Raw genomic sequence first — 17,614 nt, forward strand, 5'->3', positions numbered from 1 at the left:
TCAGTGAGTAGCAGCTTGAGACAGACTCGACAAACAGGCCTTTTGTGACTGCCGTTCTTGTACTGAAACTGAGACACAGCTGAGCCTGGTTAGTCGTGGACTAGCGTTAGAGAATGTATTAATACTTCTTCAGCGCCTTGTCTTGGTGCCATTTAACTTCAGTCAGACAACAGTCTGTCATATGCAGGGAGGAGCGTCTAAAGAAATCCTTCAGAGGACTTGTGGTCAGTGTAATGCTTTAATTTAGCCCTGCAATGACTGGGGGAAAGGTTGATGAAAATATTCAAGGAATGTATGATTGTCCTCTGCAGAACCGTAGAGTTACCCGGCTGTCAAAGCTTTTTCATTGGGTGGCCACATTTTACAGTAACAATTCATGGGAGTCAACAGGGAGGACGGTTCTGGGACACCATGGCCCTCTTTTCTCCTTGACTACATAGTGTTTTGTTTTCTAACAGTGGCACAGTGTCTGGCCAGCTGAGGCCTGACCTTTGTCTGGCCAGGAGACATGGAATACCTAAAACTGCAGGGAGCCTCTGACAGATCCCATCAGTCGTCTTAAAAACTGCAGCCCGTCGGCCCAGAGCAGACCTTCGTTTTTTAAATCCATCTCCGTCAAGGGTGGTGATGTCCAACAGCAGGGAACACTGGAAATTAACCTTAGGAAGTAGTTGTTAATCTTTTAAAATCAACAGATCTAGCTCTAGTGCTAATGTGGGTGCAACAGGAGCACATAATGACTCAACACGTGCCATTAAAGTAACTTCTGCATATGCTGAAAATTGCATAGCGGTAATGTGCTGCAATTTTGTTTTTATCCAAATGTAAAAAACATTGGCACACCAGTGGCCATTTAAAAAAAAACATTCCCATAATCCCAGCGAAAGATATTCTGTGGAGGGTTAGATTATATTATAAAGGTTATTTCATTTAAAGCTATTACTGTTGCCACAGTAATCCCATGCAGCTAATTCACAACCCTAAAGAGTCTGACATTGATTGTTTTAGCAGCTTTCTGGTAGTGGTGCATAGAACTCTTGATGGACCTCCTAAGCACAGCAACAAAATTTCCTCTTTTCATCTTCAGGTAATAGTAATCAGTCTGTTTGCTGCCAAAATGGCGCAATAAACCCAATATTAATAACAATAAAAATGATTGGCTCGGCCAGAGCTCCATAACTACTAATTATTTCCAGAGCCACTTTGGCATCACATTTTGGTCTGACTAGGATTTTTGGCAGCGAATTAAAACATAGCACCCATCCACATATATGACCAACCTGTTGATTTTAAGACACAAGGCTGATGATACAGTTAGCAGATTTTATATCTGTTGCACACACAGCTTCTGTAAAATGTACACCTTTAAACTTGTTTTTGACCATTTACAAAAACATGTTTTGGAAGCCAGAGGCCTGTGTGTCTCGGCAGTCCACCGGTGGAAGTCTGTTTCTTCTATAAATGGGTGTCAAGTATCACTTTGGTGTGCTGTGCCGGTCCCACTGAATGAGTTGTTCCTGTGTACTCCATTAACCTCCGATGTCTGGCGCAGGCCCCACGATTGCTTTGGTCTACTGTTGCCTTATGCAAGCAGCACGCAATGCCTAATCTATTCCTTATTTGGCAGCTCCCATTTCCATGGTTTTAGAGCTTGTTAGATCCTGAATAATCGTTTTTTTTTTCATACAATATAATGTTGCGCAGGATATTACTGTTGAACTAGCGACTTAAACTGTGTGTCACATAATGTTTTAATACTAAGTGCGATTAATCATAAAAGAAAAGGCAGTCTGTTGTCCTGCCACGAAGGAATGAATAAGTGATTGCGTAGTGATATATGAACATGCATACAACAGTGTAGATTTCATGCAAATTTCTGCTCTCAGATATATTGACTTGTAATACAAGATACCCTTATCTTTCATTTTTGCATGGACTCAGCACTTCATCATTTGTTTTTGAAAGTACATTCAGCACAACCTACCAACGATGATAAAAACTGGCTCCTTGCTGTTTTAAACTCTATGAAGTCATCTAAAGACATTTATGAGAGTGTGCGGGACTGGCATTGATGACATAACCTGATGTGGAGCACTTTCCAGCCTCCGTCATGCTGTCTGTCTTCATGAAGGAGTTAATCGGTGGTCAATGCACCGCATCGCTGTAACTGTCAAAAGGCTTCCAGTGAGGTTTTGGTTGAGTCGTATGACCGATGAAATGCCTCCTCCCTGGGTGTTTCATATCGGTGAGGGACCTTCTCACCTCTTTCACATCTGCTCTGCTGTGAGGTCAGGTCTTTTCCCTGTGGTCTACATAAACATCCAGGTCTGGGCACGTGTCTTACTCTCACTCACCAATATAGGATGAGGCAGGCGGGTTGTATTGGTGTCTGTGGGCATTGTGTTTATGTGCAGAGCAGTTTGGGTCAGAGAATGTGCTAACAGACCTCGTCACTCTCCTGTAGGTCACACAAAACACTAACAGACAGATCCACATAACTGCAGATCATGGACACGCATCATTAAATCCATGCCAGGACTTCAAATACCTGTACTGATTCCTGCTGCTAGCTATGAGTTTCTTGGCCAGCAGAGCAGACACCAGTCAACTAAATCTGTTTAAACATCCTCCTAATGACAGATCACGGACTCCCTCTCTTGTCTGTTTATTTCCTTTTTTCAGTTTCATCCAGATCTTTTGTCTAGTCTATATATATTTATATATATAAATTCTTTGTAAGTTGTATATTAACTTCTCAGCCTGTGTTATGTTTGCAGGTTATTGGTTGGAGCTCCATATGAAACCAATGGTCCACATCAGACTGGAGATGTTTACAAATGTCCACTGAGCAGAAGGTCCAATGGAAGCTGCTCCAAGCTCAACCTTGGTACAGCATCAAAACATCTTTATTATTTTGACTTGTTAGATATATATCAATTAACCAGTTCAAATGCAGTATTATGTTCTTATTTACAGGAGTTAATGGCACAAAGTTAAGTAATGGCTTAACTAAAAGCTTTCATAAAACTATGAAATGTATTTAAAAGAATGCAATACATTACTAATGATTACATGCTCACGAGAAGCCTTCAGAAGTGCAATTGTCGAACACAGCAGACTGGATTTAATTTCTATTAATTATTCTGTCATTGCTGTTGTTTAAGGAAGGATATCGTTGACTAACGTTTCTGAACGAAAAGACAAGATGAGGCTGGGAATGACTCTTACATCCAATCCCAAGGACAACAGTTTTGTTGTGAGTATGGAACCCTGTTAGTGTACATTTTGTTTTTTTCACTTTATGGTCACATATGAATCTTTTGAAAAATTGACTGCTAATTGTGGATTTCAAATGTACTGGAAACCAAATGTGCTGGAAACAATTATTTCAGTTTTATGAAGGACCCAGTAGCATGTGTGTCTTTAGCTCTGACAGTGTGTTGTGTGCCAGGCCTGTGGTCCTCTTTGGTCCTATGAATGTGGCAGTTCCTACTACAGCACTGGAATATGCTCACGGGTCAACTCCAGCTTTAAATTCTCCCGTACCATCGCCCCAGCATTTCAAAGTAAGATCAAGACCGCATCTCTTTTCATTTGGTACTTCAGGAGTTGAATGTATTGATCTAAGCAAAAGGAACTGTTATTCTTAGGGTGCGAGACATATATGGACATTGTGATTGTTCTGGATGGCTCCAATTCTATCTACCCCTGGTATGAGGTTCAGGATTTTCTCATCAATATCCTGCAGAAATTCTACATTGGACCTGGACAGATACAGGTACCTGCACTGATGTGAGAGAAGCCATTAAATTTGAGCGGTTTTAACTAGAGCCATTTAATTGTTTACCCAGGTTGGAGTTCTGCAGTATGGTGAGAAGGTCGTCCACGAGTTCCATCTGAGTGACTTCCGCTCAGTAGAGGATGTAGTGAAGGCTGCACGCAAGATTGACCAGCGTGGTGGGGAGGAGACCAACACTGCCTTGGGCATAAGTGTAGCACGGTATTTTTGTTTCATGTTTCATCACCTGAAAAACAACTTTTTAGAAGTTCATTCAAAAAAATCGTTTTTACTCAGTTGCGTAATTATTTACAAATTGTAATGTACATTCACATTCTGGAGATTCTTTAAAAAGCATAATGAATATCAGACCTTGTGGCCAGATGGAGCTCCATCCATGAGAGCTGTCTTGTTCCTACAGATCAGAAGCCTTTAAGCAAGGTGGAAGACGCGGGGCGAAGAAGGTGATGATCGTGATCACAGATGGGGAGTCACATGACAGCCCAGACTTGCAGCAGGTCATTGAGGACTGTGAGAAGGATGGAATCACCCGCTATGCCATTGCTGTGAGCTTCTGTTACCCATCTTCTTTTGCCTAGTGTATTTTCTTTTCTGTGTTGGCTGTATTCTGCTGGCCACTGCCATTTGTGACTGAGCCTCTATGACTTCATGGCCCAAAGGCTTTATAGCTGATCCAGGTCCTCCAGACCAGAGCTTCTGCAATGCCTTAGTTTACTTGCGGTAGGAGGTGTGGAGAGCTCTGGTACCAAGCCTAGACTGGCAGTGTCCCCCTGAGCTGGCTTTTAAGTCAGATGACATGGACATTGTCCACATCCAAACATACTGAAATGTAAGGCTTTTTAGTAGGAGTATGCAGTAGGACAAATGGGTCACTATTACCTGCAGCTTCAGGTCACTGTTGGGGCAGTGGCGGCCTAGCGGTTAAGGAAGCGGTCGTCGGTTCGAATCCCGATCTGCCAAGGTGCCACTGAGGTGCCACTGAGCAAAGCAGCGTCCCCACACACTGCTTCCCAGGCGCCTTTCATGGCTGCCCACTGCTCACTCAGGGTGATAGGTTAAATGCAGAGGACAAATTTCACTGTGTGCACCATGTGCTGTGCTGCTGTGTATCACAAGTGACAATCACTTCACTTCACCTAGACCAAGGATTGGGATTATGGTGACTAACAGGCAGGTCTTGTGTCATTCCAGGTCCTTGGCTATTACAATCGGCGTGGAATTAATCCAGAGGCCTTCCTGAACGAAATCAAGTACATTGCTAGTGACCCGGACGATAAGCACTTCTTCAATGTGACAGATGAAGCTGCACTGAAGGACATTGTAGATGCTTTAGGAGAAAGGATCTTCAGTTTGGAAGGTAGTGGACACCACCACATGCATGCTAAACTTATGGCCATGCTGCAAAACGGTACCACATGATGGAAGGAAATTTGGCTAAAAATCCTAAACAAAATGCAGTTCCCACACCAACCAAGTAAATCAGTTCTGTTGTCAATGTTGTACTCATTAATAGAGATTAGTCGTCACAATGGCTTAATTTCTCTCTAAAAGTGTATTGCGTTTGTTATGGTACCAAAATAATGCGAATACACTTTGAAGTTGCAGAGATATATTGGTTTTATTTTGTGTGTGTCATTTCAAAGGGGACTAGGGTTTAGCATGTTCACTACAAGCAAACTCACTACATTGGCTCAGACCCATAAAAACAGTATTAGTATGCTGCTGTCTGTAAATCTCACTGAAGCTTAAACTGAATCTTCACGTCTCCTCTCAAAACCAGTGCTGTAATTCACTCTTTTTGTAAGTCAGCACTGAAAGTATACCACAGGCTGAGAGGGCTTTGAGGAACCTTTCTCCCCCTCTGTGTCTGTAGGTACCAGTGAAACTGGGACCACATTTGCCCTCCAGATGTCCCAGGCAGGCTTTTCCACTCACATAGTAGAGGTAAGTCACACTGTTTAGCTCTTCACTCCTGTCCCATGGCTATGAAAGATCACGTCACCATGATTTAGGGCTCCATCTGCGGCTCGTGCTGAAGAAAAAAGGAAAAAAAACAGAAGCATTTACATTCTTTTGCCAAAAAGTGAGACAGTGTTTCCTACTGGGACAAATCTCGTAGTGAGGGATAGGGTAGGACGTCTTGTGAAAAGAGCCAATATCATTGAGGAGCTTGGCCTTCTGCTCGGTACAGCTGGATAGTCATGTGCAAGAGCCTGAGCCAAGTTCTTGTTTCCGCTGTACCTGTACTTGCTGTCTGTCTCCTTGGTCTGCTGCTTCACTGCAGTAGCGCTGATTTTCCAGTTGGACTCCACTGTCTGCGCATAGGCTCACAACCTGCTTAGGATAGTTTATGTATTTTATATTGCAGGTTACTTCTTTTAAAAAAAAACCTCATAATCACAGAAAGGAAAATTACAGATGGCGGTAAGTATGATGACTGGAAATTTCATCCATCAGTATGCTGACTGCCTGGGATAACACTTGATCAACAAAGGCAACCTAAATGTGTTGAAAGAGGGATAAGTTGCTGGAAAGAATTTGAGAGCTTTAAGAGAAAACCATCCCAGAAGCACAGATGGTTTTTCTGCAGACGAACTGCCAGCTCTGAAAAAAATACACATTCAAATGTTCCGATTTCCCCAGCAGACCTCTATTTAATTTCATTTATGTATATTTACTTGGCCTCCCGCTCACAGTAATGAGAGAATAACTGTGACCTGTGGTTTCAATGCTTGGTGATTGTGCCTACTCATACATCAGTACTCCTCACAAAATATTCACATGCAGATTGCATCACCTACAATCGTCAAATCTCTTTGACCCCTAACAGTTTGCAGTGTAATTTTGGCTAGAACTGAATAATCAACAGTCTATATCTATATCTGTTTTGTTAATAAATAATATATATGAAATATTGACTTATAATGTGTGGGTTGAACTACACAACTTCATCAACCGGAAATATGCAAAATGCCTTATTCTGATGACTTAAAAACACATTATTTTTCTCGCTCAAAGTTTTTATAAGATTTTCCAATATTATGCGGTTCAGATATATTTTAAGCTTCTAACGTCCTTGAATACTTTTTCTATGTAAAACGCTTTTTCAGGTGTTTTTTATACAATGCGGAGGTAGATTTGATTGCTTTGCATTAAGATTCATGTATTCATCAGACGTCACTAATAACACTGAATTCAACAAATGACTAATCCCGCCAGCTTTGCTAATGTCACGACTACGGACTTACGGGGGAAGGAAGCGCAGAGGTCTGACATACTGGGAAGGGTTTTATTTATAAACAAACAATAAACTCAAAGAAACAATGGCGCGGTGGCCGAAAACAGTTTAACATAAATCACGAACTGAAACCAACCCGTAGGCGTGTGGCGATTGCCAGAACTCAAAACACATAAAACAAAACTAGGTCAAGTTCGTGCAGCGAGTTCACGAAAATGCCAGCGACCCCGAATGGGCGGAAACTTCCGGCATTTATGGGGCGTCAGGATTAAAGTCAGGTGTGGAGGCCAGCTGCAGGCAATCCTGACAGAGCCCCCCCTCCAAGGGCTACGTCCTCGGAGCCCCAACAGTACCATCAGTGGAGGCGGCGGGGTGGACGGCGGCAACCACAGGGCTCCTGCCCTGCTGTATCCTCCCCTTGGAGGACCCGGTCCCTCGGGCTGGCTCCCCGGCGTGGTCAGGCGTGGCGGCCCCGGTCCCTCGGGCTGGCTCCCCGGCGTGGTCAGGCGTGGCGGCCCCGGTCCCTCGGCCTGGCTCCCCGGCGTGGTCCCGCTTGGCGGCCCCGGACCCTCGGCCTGGCTCCCCGGCGTGGTCCCGCTTGGCGGCCCCGGACCCTCGGCCTGGCTCCCCGGCGTGGTCCCGCTTGGCGGCCCCGGACCCTCGGCCTGGCTCCCCGGCGTGGTCCCACATGGCGGCCCCGGACTCCCGTACCTGCACACAATAATCAGGGCCGATCCATCTGGGTACATGTGGGCCCTGTCTCCACATGTCCCCTCTGACACTTCTTGTGTCACCCCCTGCACCGCGCAGGGAGATTGACCCAGAGCCTCCGGCGACTGTTCCAGGCACCCCAGGCTGGTGCCTTCTGGGACTATGCAGCCCCTCTCGCTGCACGGCCCTGGTGCCAAGGGGGGGGCATTGCCAGACCATCCGGCTAGCCCCTTCTGCGTCCGTTGGGACAAGCAGGCCCTCTTCCTGCCTGTCCCAGCTGGGTCCTCATGCCTACCCAGGGGCTCTATGGCGCTCCACCCCTCTGGAGGCAGACGCAGGCCCATGCCTGGCCCACCCTCCTCACTGGCTACCGGAGGACCCAGCTCCATCGCTTCCCCACCTCCCCTCCCCTCAGGAGGAGTCCCCAACCCGAACTGCACCCCCCCAAAAAATTCTTTGGGGGAGCACCCCCCCCGGCTGGACTTAGGGGTACCTTGGGGCTTGTCCACCTCGCCTTGGACCAGCACATTCGGGTCAGGAACCTCCTCCCTGGGGTTCGGCTCCGCGGCTGGGTCGCCATCTGGTGGACACAAAGAGGGGAAGTGGGGGCGACATACGGACACATATGCCACGCACACACACACAGACAGAGACAGACAGAAGAGAGGGTCGTCTGGCTCCCTCTCTGGGCTCTCCAGGACCTCCTCAGGGGGCACAGCCAGGATCTCGGGAGGTGCGACCTTCTCGTCGCCCGCCAGTGCTTGGTCTTCTTGCCCCGGATCCTGACTGGCGCTGGACGTGGTGGAGGGGCAGAGTTCGATCCCTGGCTCAGGCTCTGGCCGATCAAACTCCGCCCTCAGTCTCTGCTGGAAGTCCCGAAAACTGCTGTCTGTCTCTCCCTGCTGCCAGAGGGCTGCGCTCCAGCCCCATGCTGACCCAAGCAGACACGAGAGGATGGTGGTGGTCTTATCAGTGTCTGCTGCCCCACTGAAGGGTCCCGGGACAATTGGGCTGTCCCACATGGGGCTGGGCACGTCGCTGGAGATGGTGGTAGGTGTGTGGTGTGGAGGGGGGTGGACGTCTTCTCCAGCAGGTGTGGACGCTGGTGCTGCGCTGCCTTTTCGCTGGGGAACGTCCGGGCAGAGGGAAGGCGGGTCGGCGACTGGAGCAGGAATGGAGGATTCCCTGCGAGGCAGTCCCGGCAGCGCAGTTGCTGGCTGGCGACATCCCGTCGCCCTCTTCCACCAGCTTTCCTCACACTGCTGGGAGGGACGTGGGTCTCCACGGACCTCGTGACGATCCTGGATGGGCGCGATGGGCGGAGCCATCCCGGCACCGACTGCCCAAACGGCGTCATCCTGGTCGTCGTCCGTGTCCACCTCGTACCCCCGGAAGTCACATGGGTCATCACGGACGCCGCGATGATCTCGGACGCGCACGCTGGGCGGAGCCATCCCGGCACCGACCGCCCACCGAAAATCCACGTCATCATCGCTTTCGTCATCCGTGTCCTCCCACCGGTGACTCCACGGGTCGTCCACCCTGCGGACATCCTGGACCCATGGCGCGATAAGCTCCCATGGGCAGTACTCTGGCCATTCGGGCTGGAGGCTGCCCACCTCCTCGCTGGAGGAACGCCGCCGTTGTTGTTGCCGCTTCTCACCCCCCTGGAAGTGACGTGGGTCCCCACGGACCTTGCGACGATCGCAGACTGGCGCGATGGGGGGAGCCCAACTCTCGTCTCCCGTGCTCTCGTCGTCGTCCGTGTCGTCCCAGTCCACGGGGAGCCTTGCCAGCAGAGCGCAGAGTTCTTGGCCGACGTTGTCGCTTCCGGGTTTCGCGGAGTTTCCCGGGGGTGACGTCATCACGCGGCGCCGCGTACCACGGCTTCTCGGGGAGAAAACGCTCCACCAGAACGGGCGGCGCGTCTCTCCCCTGGTGTCCGCGTTCGCCGCGCCGGGCTGCGTCCTTCGCGGCGTTTCTTCTCCTCTGCTTTTTACCTCTGCGCTTTTGGGGGGGTCGCTGGCATTCTGTCACGACTACGGACTTACGGGGGAAGGAAGCGCAGAGGTCTGACATACTGGGAAGGGTTTTATTTATAAACAAACAATAAACTCAAAGAAACAATGGCGCGGTGGCCGAAAACAGTTTAACATAAATCACGAACTGAAACCAACCCGTAGGCGTGTGGCGATTGCCAGAACTCAAAACACATAAAACAAAACTAGGTCAAGTTCGTGCAGCGAGTTCACGAAAATGCCAGCGACCCCGAATGGGCGGAAACTTCCGGCATTTATGGGGCGTCAGGATTAAAGTCAGGTGTGGAGGCCAGCTGCAGGCAATCCTGACAGCTAAAGAGGAGTTTGATTGTGCAATGGAAACCACCCCTATTGATGATGATGCCTCTAAACTGGCAATGTCTGAAGAGCAAAGGATCCAAAAAATGTCAAATGCTTTTTTTCCTTAAATAAACTGCATGGTTTTTAGTTCACTGTTGCTCTGTTGAGATTGATGTTAGAAACCATGGTAACCCTGCACACCCAAGCAAATACATATTTATGCTGAAGAGAGTGTTCTTAAATGTATGTTTCTTTATAAATTGTGCATTTTTCAATCATTATGATGTCCTTGTCTGGCATCTGCGTGGTGACTTCTGTAACATGTGCCACTGTATGGATATAGCTGTTTCTATCACATTTTATAAAACTAATTGGATTTGGAATGCAGATACTGTATAATTAGGTATATTTGGCAAAAAAAATGCTCTTTGAGCAATTTTTTAAAATGTGTTTGGTGTCTCCAAACCTATTTAACCCAAAACCCTCGAGAAGAAAGTGATATGCAGTGGTTTTACGCATAAGTTTACCTCTTGGCAAAGTCCTTGTTGACTGAAATCTAGTCAAAAACCAATGGAAACATGGATGTGGTGCTTTTCATTTCAGTATGAAGTTAATAGATATATAATTATGATTATTGTAGATTATATAGCCATGAACAATATTTGTGTCAATTGAGAAAGTCTCTCCTGTCACTCCAGGATGGAATTCTAGTTGGAGCAGTCGGGGCTTATGACTGGAATGGGGCTGTTCTGAAGGAAACACGCCAGGGGAAAGTGATCCCACCTATGTCTTCATACTCAAAGGAGTTCCCAGAGGAGCTGAAGAATCACGCCGCATACCTGGGTGAGGTCCAGAGACCAGACAGACACTACTGTCACAGTCAGCATCATGTAGCTTACAGAGAAGACCGTACCTCATCACCAATCGCTCATTTCCCTACTCTCGCTTTCCTACACCATGTGGCAAGTGCATTGAAGCGTTGTGGTTTAGCACCGCCACTCCTGAAGCCTTGTCTTTAAAACTGCTCCACTGGCTTCCCTCAGATCCTACTCCTGGTTTCTGGTTTCCTCTTTTCCCATACTGCCTTGATGGAAGCCATTGCAGCCTCATTGTGGACAACGCAAAAAAAGTCTGGTCATGCTCAGATGGAGAGCAGAGGCATCCTGACATATTACACTTAAATTAAAGGTTTTTTGTGTGTTTTACTAAAGTGACATAAATGTCACAGTGTCAGTTTGTCCTATTCATGGAGAAAACCTAATATCTTAATATCTGCGTATGAGTTTTTAAATTGGAAATTGCTGTTGACGTATACATTTTGTGGTTTCGTGCATGTATTTGAAAATGTTTTCTCGCTGAACAGATAAAGAGGTTTTATTTCTGTGGCACCAAGACTGTCAGATGCCATTTTTGCTTAATTGATGCTAGCTCAATTTTTTTTTTTCGTCTGTGAATAATTGGACCTTAACTAGCATTTGTTATTGCCAACAGGTTATGCTGTGACTTCGATAGTGTCTTCAAGAAGAGGCCAACTGTATGTGGCTGGAGCCCCACGTTTTAATCACACTGGCAAGGTCATCATATTCTCCCTGAAAAATGATGGCAATCTCACCATCTTAAACTCACTAAAGGGGCACCAGGTAAAATACACACACACACACACACACACACACACATTGTCATTGCACACTATAATAGTAATAATAAGTTTAATTTATATAGTGCCTTTCACAAACACAAGGTTGCTTAAACATTATATACTGTATAACCAGGGTCACCAGCCTTCTTTCACCACGTTTGGATTAGTTTTACTTTTTTTGGCATTTGAAATGGCACTAGTTCTTCAAGACAGATTTACGCTGTGCATTGTCATCATCTTGGCAAAATGTTTGGTTGTCTGCTAGTATTGGTGGTTGTAGAGTCCTTAACGTGTCATGTTTTGAAGAGAAGGATGGTATAATGCGTTTGCAACCATAGACAGACTGCAACCTAAATGTGGTTGTACAATGTGACTGTGGTGGCAGCAACATATTTACACAGCTACCTAACAGATTCATTTAGTGTGATGTAGGAGACACGGAGAACATTTGCATGGCTGTCTGACATCCATCATATGTCACATTGATGATCAGATCATCAGATCCTGATTTGCACCCATTGATCGCTGAAATGTGCTCATTTGCCCGTTTTTTCTTTCTAAAAACACATTCATACACATTACAGATGTTTTTAGGAGTCGAGCTGCAGACCTCCTGCCAGGTGGTACAGTACTAATATGGTTTAAGTGGAACCTTCTCTGTTTTTTTGGTGTGTGTTTTAGCTTGTTCAACATATGCTAGACACAAACACAGTCTAGACACCACATACATTTTCACAACTCTGGGACCATGTGCTTCCCATCCCTTCGCTTAATTCAAAACACAGAGGGCATCTGTGTGTATCAGCCGGAGTTTGGAAATCCAGCTTGACACCACAGAAAAACAACAAAACAACAACAGCCCAAAGACACATTTGGAGCATTCTTTGGGGCACTCATCATGTTTTTACTTTAAAGCTGTTGGGGTGGCCTCCAGATGGAAAAAAGTAAAGCCACATCACGTCAGGCCAGGTTCTGCGTGTGTTGGGTCCTGACGGTGAGGATTTTGTTTTAACAGATTGGTTCGTACTATGGCAGCGAAATCGCCGCAGTGGACATCGATGGAGATGGAGTCACGGACAACCTGCTGGTGGCGGCACCCATGTTTTTCAGTGGCGGCTGGGAGAAGGGCAAGGTCTACATTTACCGTGTGACCGAGCAGGTGACCGATTGATCTCAGTGGAATAGTGGGTACTAAGATAGACAAGGATATATGGTTAATGACTAATTACAAGTCCACCTTCCCTGGAGAACAAAGAGTTAAGTGCCTTGTTGCATGGAATATATGTGGCAGCACATTTACAGCAAAGCACTGCCAAGCAAAGCACCGTCCCCACACACTGCTCCCCGACCACCTGTCATGGCTGTCCACTGCGTACCAAGGGTGATGGGATAGACAAGCATTTCGTTGTGTCACCGTGTGCTGTGCTGCAGTGTTTCACAATGGCAATCACTTTCACTTTCACTTATCCATGGTCACAAAGGTAGGCAATCGCCTTTGCACCTGTGACAGTGCCTGTTTCCGTCTCACTTGGTCAAATGTGGATGAAGTTCCACCTCCCAGAACTACTGCAAATTAAAAGTACTGTAACATATTTTCAGTATTTTCTATATTTCACTACTTTTTTTGCACAACAACACAGTGGTAGTAACTGCTTTAAAGTTGATCTGTCTCTGTATGAGGTATTGTTTATTGTAGATGAATAATGGTAAAGTTTGCAGCTGAACTGTTACTTTCTCCTCCTCAAAGTACAGATAATCCTCTCCATAAAGCAGGATGCAGTGCCATAACATAGTTATACTCTGATTAATTCCGTCTGCAAGTGGGACAGGCAGTGGGCACCTGCCTTCCCCCCAGCATATGAGAGTGTTTCCCATTGTGTATTAATGGCAAGTGCATGGTGAACTCAGTAGGAAAACATTTACCCCTTTAAACGTAATTACCTGCAGCCTATGGATAAAAGTTCCTAATTGGTAGAAATTACTGGAGAGAATTCAGGGTTGTTAGAAGACAGTGCATGAGACTCCATCTGATTTTAAAAGGGCCTTAACTCTCGTTATTTCGCCTCATGCCCTTGACTATATGTCAGGGAGAATCCACAAGACACCTTATGGACCTTACAGAGATTGTCTTCAGGGCGCAGCGCGGAGACATGTGTTTTAAATAAAGCTGTGGGATTCAGCTTTTCCTCCCTCCGGGCTGCATCAGCAGGACCCAGGGTTCTGCGTGTGGATGAAGTGTGTGGATGCCGCTCCACCTCCCCCTCACTACCCATTCCTTCGGGACGACAGAAAAAACGAGTGATCTCATGATTCTGCATAGCCACAGCCATATTTTTCATGATGGGGAGGGATGAATTCATGGGGGGGGTGATGTTCTTGGCAAATTAGGCTTTTAGATTCTTGGCGTTCCGACATTCAGGCTGAGAAATTGCATCTTTCCTTCAAAATTTCCTAGGATTGGACACTAATTATTTTCAACGGCATAAGCTTTTTTCCGAATTACATCATATTGCTGATGATATCTCAGCACAGATTCTCTCAAAGGAAAACCAGAAGCCATGCCGGCAAGAAATTCATATTTCATCCGTCTAGGAATTTTTACATGAATCTTCAATTCGATTTAACTCAGCGATTGATGCTTTTCATCGTTTGATTACCATTATTTTTCAATGTTTAGCTTTCATGAGGAATTTTTAGTCATTGTAATAACAAACAGAAGTCCAAAAGAGCAGAGTTAACGATAACAATTGATGTCTCCTCATGGCTAGAGTAAATAAACGCAGGACGGTCTCCCTTTTCTCCAGTTTAGTCTGTTTTTTGGAATTTTTCCTGTGTACTGAGGCCCTGCTGTTAAAGTTGTGAAATCTGTTCCCTCTTCACCCTGTCCTTTCACGTTTGATGATTAGTATGATGAGTGTAGAAAAATGGCCCACGTCGTTTTCATTCTTCCTCTTCTTCTCGGTCTTCCTTTAGAACCGCTTCATCCTGGAGGGCTCTTTGGAGAACTCAGATCAGGGGCAGAACGCTCGTTTCGGTTCTGCTCTGGCTCCTGTGCCTGACCTCAATGGTGATGGTTATAACGATGTGGTGATTGGTGCCCCACTGGAGGACAACCACAGAGGGGCGATTTATGTGTTCTGCAGCTACCGCAACAGGATACTGCGCAAATACAAACAGGTGAAGAGACAGATGAAACTGCGCTATTAACCATTAACCTATATTTGAATGACTATAAAAATGGTTCTAGAAATCATTTTATTTAAAAAAAGTGTCAATTAGAAAAGTGGATGCTCCACAGGCCTTGTTGTTGATCCTCTCCACTCTGTTTACTGTCTATGGGAAACTTAAATAAGGACAATAAACACCGGGATGAAGGTGTACCTGTCTAATGTAATCAAATGTGTAATAAGTCACACTATAATGAGAGAGCAACTGATGCTAATCGTTTGGGGTGGAGTCATGGTAATTGGTCACTCCAGCACGAAATTGAAAATAATTAATAGCACCCCCCCTCCCCCTCCCCCCTGTGATCTTTTTATTCCAAAGTGGTTGTGAATAATGTCCCATAAATAAACATTTCTTGCTTATTTGCATAGTTAAGATGTTGCAGGGTTTTTATAGCATTATTGTGTGACATTTTGTGTTGGATTAGTAGGTACCTTGTAGTGTTCCTCCCATTCACTCGCCTCCTTTTTGGGTTTTCTTAGAGAATCGGTGGAGCAGACCTGGCACCAGGCCTGCAATACTTTGGCCGCAGCATCCATGGAAAGATGGACATTAATGGGGATGGCCTGGTTGATCTGTCAGTTGGGTCTCTGGGTGCAGCAGTTCTTCTCTGGTAGGTGGGAGCACTTTCAACCACCACTGTTTCATCATGTCACAGAGTCAGATCTGAGCATCTTGGGCTTGGTTTGCAGGTCCCGAAGTGTGATCCGCATCTATGCTAATGTTAAATTTGAACCCAGCAAAGTGAACATCTTCAACAAGGACTGTCGAAGAGGAGGCAAGGACGTGACCTGCATGTCTGCAATAGTGTGTCTAAATATTACTGCAAGGACAACCATTCGATCAGTGCAGGAAGTTGGTGAGTATTTAGGCCTTTTCCAAGACCTTTCCAACAGTAAAATCATTATTTATATTTCACAATGCAGAAACAAGTTTCTATCTGATAATATAGTGACTTCAGTACAGACTGAACAAAGAAATAAAAATATCCTGGTTTTATGCAGTAGCTTCCCAATACTTCCCACACTCTGAGGACTAAAAAAGACTACTTTAAAAAAAACATTGAATCTTTGTAGAAGATTTCGTTAATATCTATAGTGCAATTTATCTTTGCACAATCAGGCATAGTCAGGTCACAGCCTGCCAAAAATTGCATAGTTGGACCTTGATATAATTTATGACTCAAGCAGATAATGATACCAACACTGATATCAGTGTCTTTTAGAACTCTAATGTCCTTCAGTAGACTGCTGTGTGCCAGAGCAGAAAACCACTGTCAATGCACTTCGGTGGCAGAGGACAAACACCGCCGCCGTTAAACCGCTGGTCCCTGTGGACAGGTCTAGATTCCAGGACCTTGGGAATGCTGAGGCCCACCCGCAATCTGAATCCGGTCCTCCCTGATCTCAATTTGTTTTAAAAGATGTGCTACAGGGCTTAGATTTACTGCTCAGCGTGTGTGCAAATGAGTCACAGACAGACAGATATCCTGAAACTGACTGCATCAACACAGGGTGGGAAAAATCAAAAGGTCAAACCAGTTGGGCTGCAAACACTGAAACCCATATTTCAACAATTGTTTCGTTAGAAACCCACATGTGGTTCAGCAAAATATTGCACTTTTATAAATGGAAGCACATTTCCAAATGTCCAAATCGTCAAAGTCCTGTGTACTTCATGCTTCTTATTAAACCTGATTAGCCCTACAGTGCATAGAGAAAGTATTCACAGCATTTCACATATTCCACATTTTGTTATGCTACAGTCTTATTCTAAAATGGACTAAATTCGTTTTTTTTCCTCTCAGAATTCTACATACAACACCCCATAATGACAACGTGAAAAAAGGTTACTTTTTAAGTTTTGGCAAATTTATTAAAAGGAGAAAGCACATGTAAATAAGTATTCACAGCCTTTGCCATGAAGCTCAAAATTGAGCTCAAGTGCATCCCATTTCCCCTGATCATCCTTTAGATATTTCATCTTAATTGGAGTCCAACTGTGGAAAAAAAACTGTTCATTCTACATGGTACATGGAAAGGCACACACCTGTTGTGAGGGTCCCACAGCTGACATTTCATTTCAGAGCATAAACCAAGCAAGAAGTCAAAGAATTGTCTGTAGACCTCCAAGACAGGATTATCTTGCGGCACAAATTTCGGAAAGGTTTTAAAAAAAGAAAAAATTCTGCTACTTTGAAGGTCTCAATGAGCACAGTGGCCTCAATCATCTGTAAGTGGAAGAAGTTCAAAACCAATACGACTCTTCCTAGAGCCGGCAGGCCAACTAAACTGAGCAATCAGAGGTGACCAAGATCTCAATAGTCATTCTGTTAGAGCTTCGGTGGTCCTCTGTGCCTCAGTCCTCAGTCCTCAGACAGTCCTCAGACAAGAACCTTCTAGAAGGACAACCATCCACTATTCAGGCCTGTATAATAAAGTGGCCATATGGAAGCCACTCCTTAGCATTAAAGGAACCTGGCAGTTTGCCAAAATGCTCCTGAAGGACTCTAAAACCAGCATCATGCAGCATCATGCTGTGGGGATGTTTTTCAGCTGCAGGAACTGGGAGACTAGTCAGGATATAGGGAAAGATGACTGCAGCGATAATTATTCCTGACAAAGGTGCATCGACAAAGTATTGAACAGCTAAAAGCCTAAAGG

General features: G+C 45.5%; 1 protein-coding gene across 1 annotated transcript in view; it reads left to right on the forward strand.

Moving 5' to 3' along the window:
* Window positions 1-17,614, forward strand: part of itga11a (integrin, alpha 11a) — a 36,171-nt gene that overhangs the window by 11,033 nt on the left and 7,524 nt on the right. The window contains exons 3-16 of the mRNA XM_028956280.1: window positions 2,778-2,887; window positions 3,165-3,256; window positions 3,452-3,566; window positions 3,651-3,778; window positions 3,852-4,000; window positions 4,200-4,344; window positions 4,991-5,156; window positions 5,673-5,743; window positions 10,786-10,930; window positions 11,579-11,727; window positions 12,742-12,885; window positions 14,700-14,903; window positions 15,434-15,564; window positions 15,644-15,810. Coding sequence (XP_028812113.1) covers window positions 2,778-2,887; window positions 3,165-3,256; window positions 3,452-3,566; window positions 3,651-3,778; window positions 3,852-4,000; window positions 4,200-4,344; window positions 4,991-5,156; window positions 5,673-5,743; window positions 10,786-10,930; window positions 11,579-11,727; window positions 12,742-12,885; window positions 14,700-14,903; window positions 15,434-15,564; window positions 15,644-15,810 — 1,916 coding nt within the window. The remainder of the gene's footprint in view (window positions 1-2,777; window positions 2,888-3,164; window positions 3,257-3,451; window positions 3,567-3,650; window positions 3,779-3,851; window positions 4,001-4,199; window positions 4,345-4,990; window positions 5,157-5,672; window positions 5,744-10,785; window positions 10,931-11,578; window positions 11,728-12,741; window positions 12,886-14,699; window positions 14,904-15,433; window positions 15,565-15,643; window positions 15,811-17,614) is intronic.

The sequence above is a fragment of the Denticeps clupeoides genome, chromosome 16 (assembly GCF_900700375.1).
Source record: "Denticeps clupeoides chromosome 16, fDenClu1.1, whole genome shotgun sequence".
In the NCBI taxonomy this organism is placed as follows: domain Eukaryota; kingdom Metazoa; phylum Chordata; class Actinopteri; order Clupeiformes; family Denticipitidae; genus Denticeps; species Denticeps clupeoides.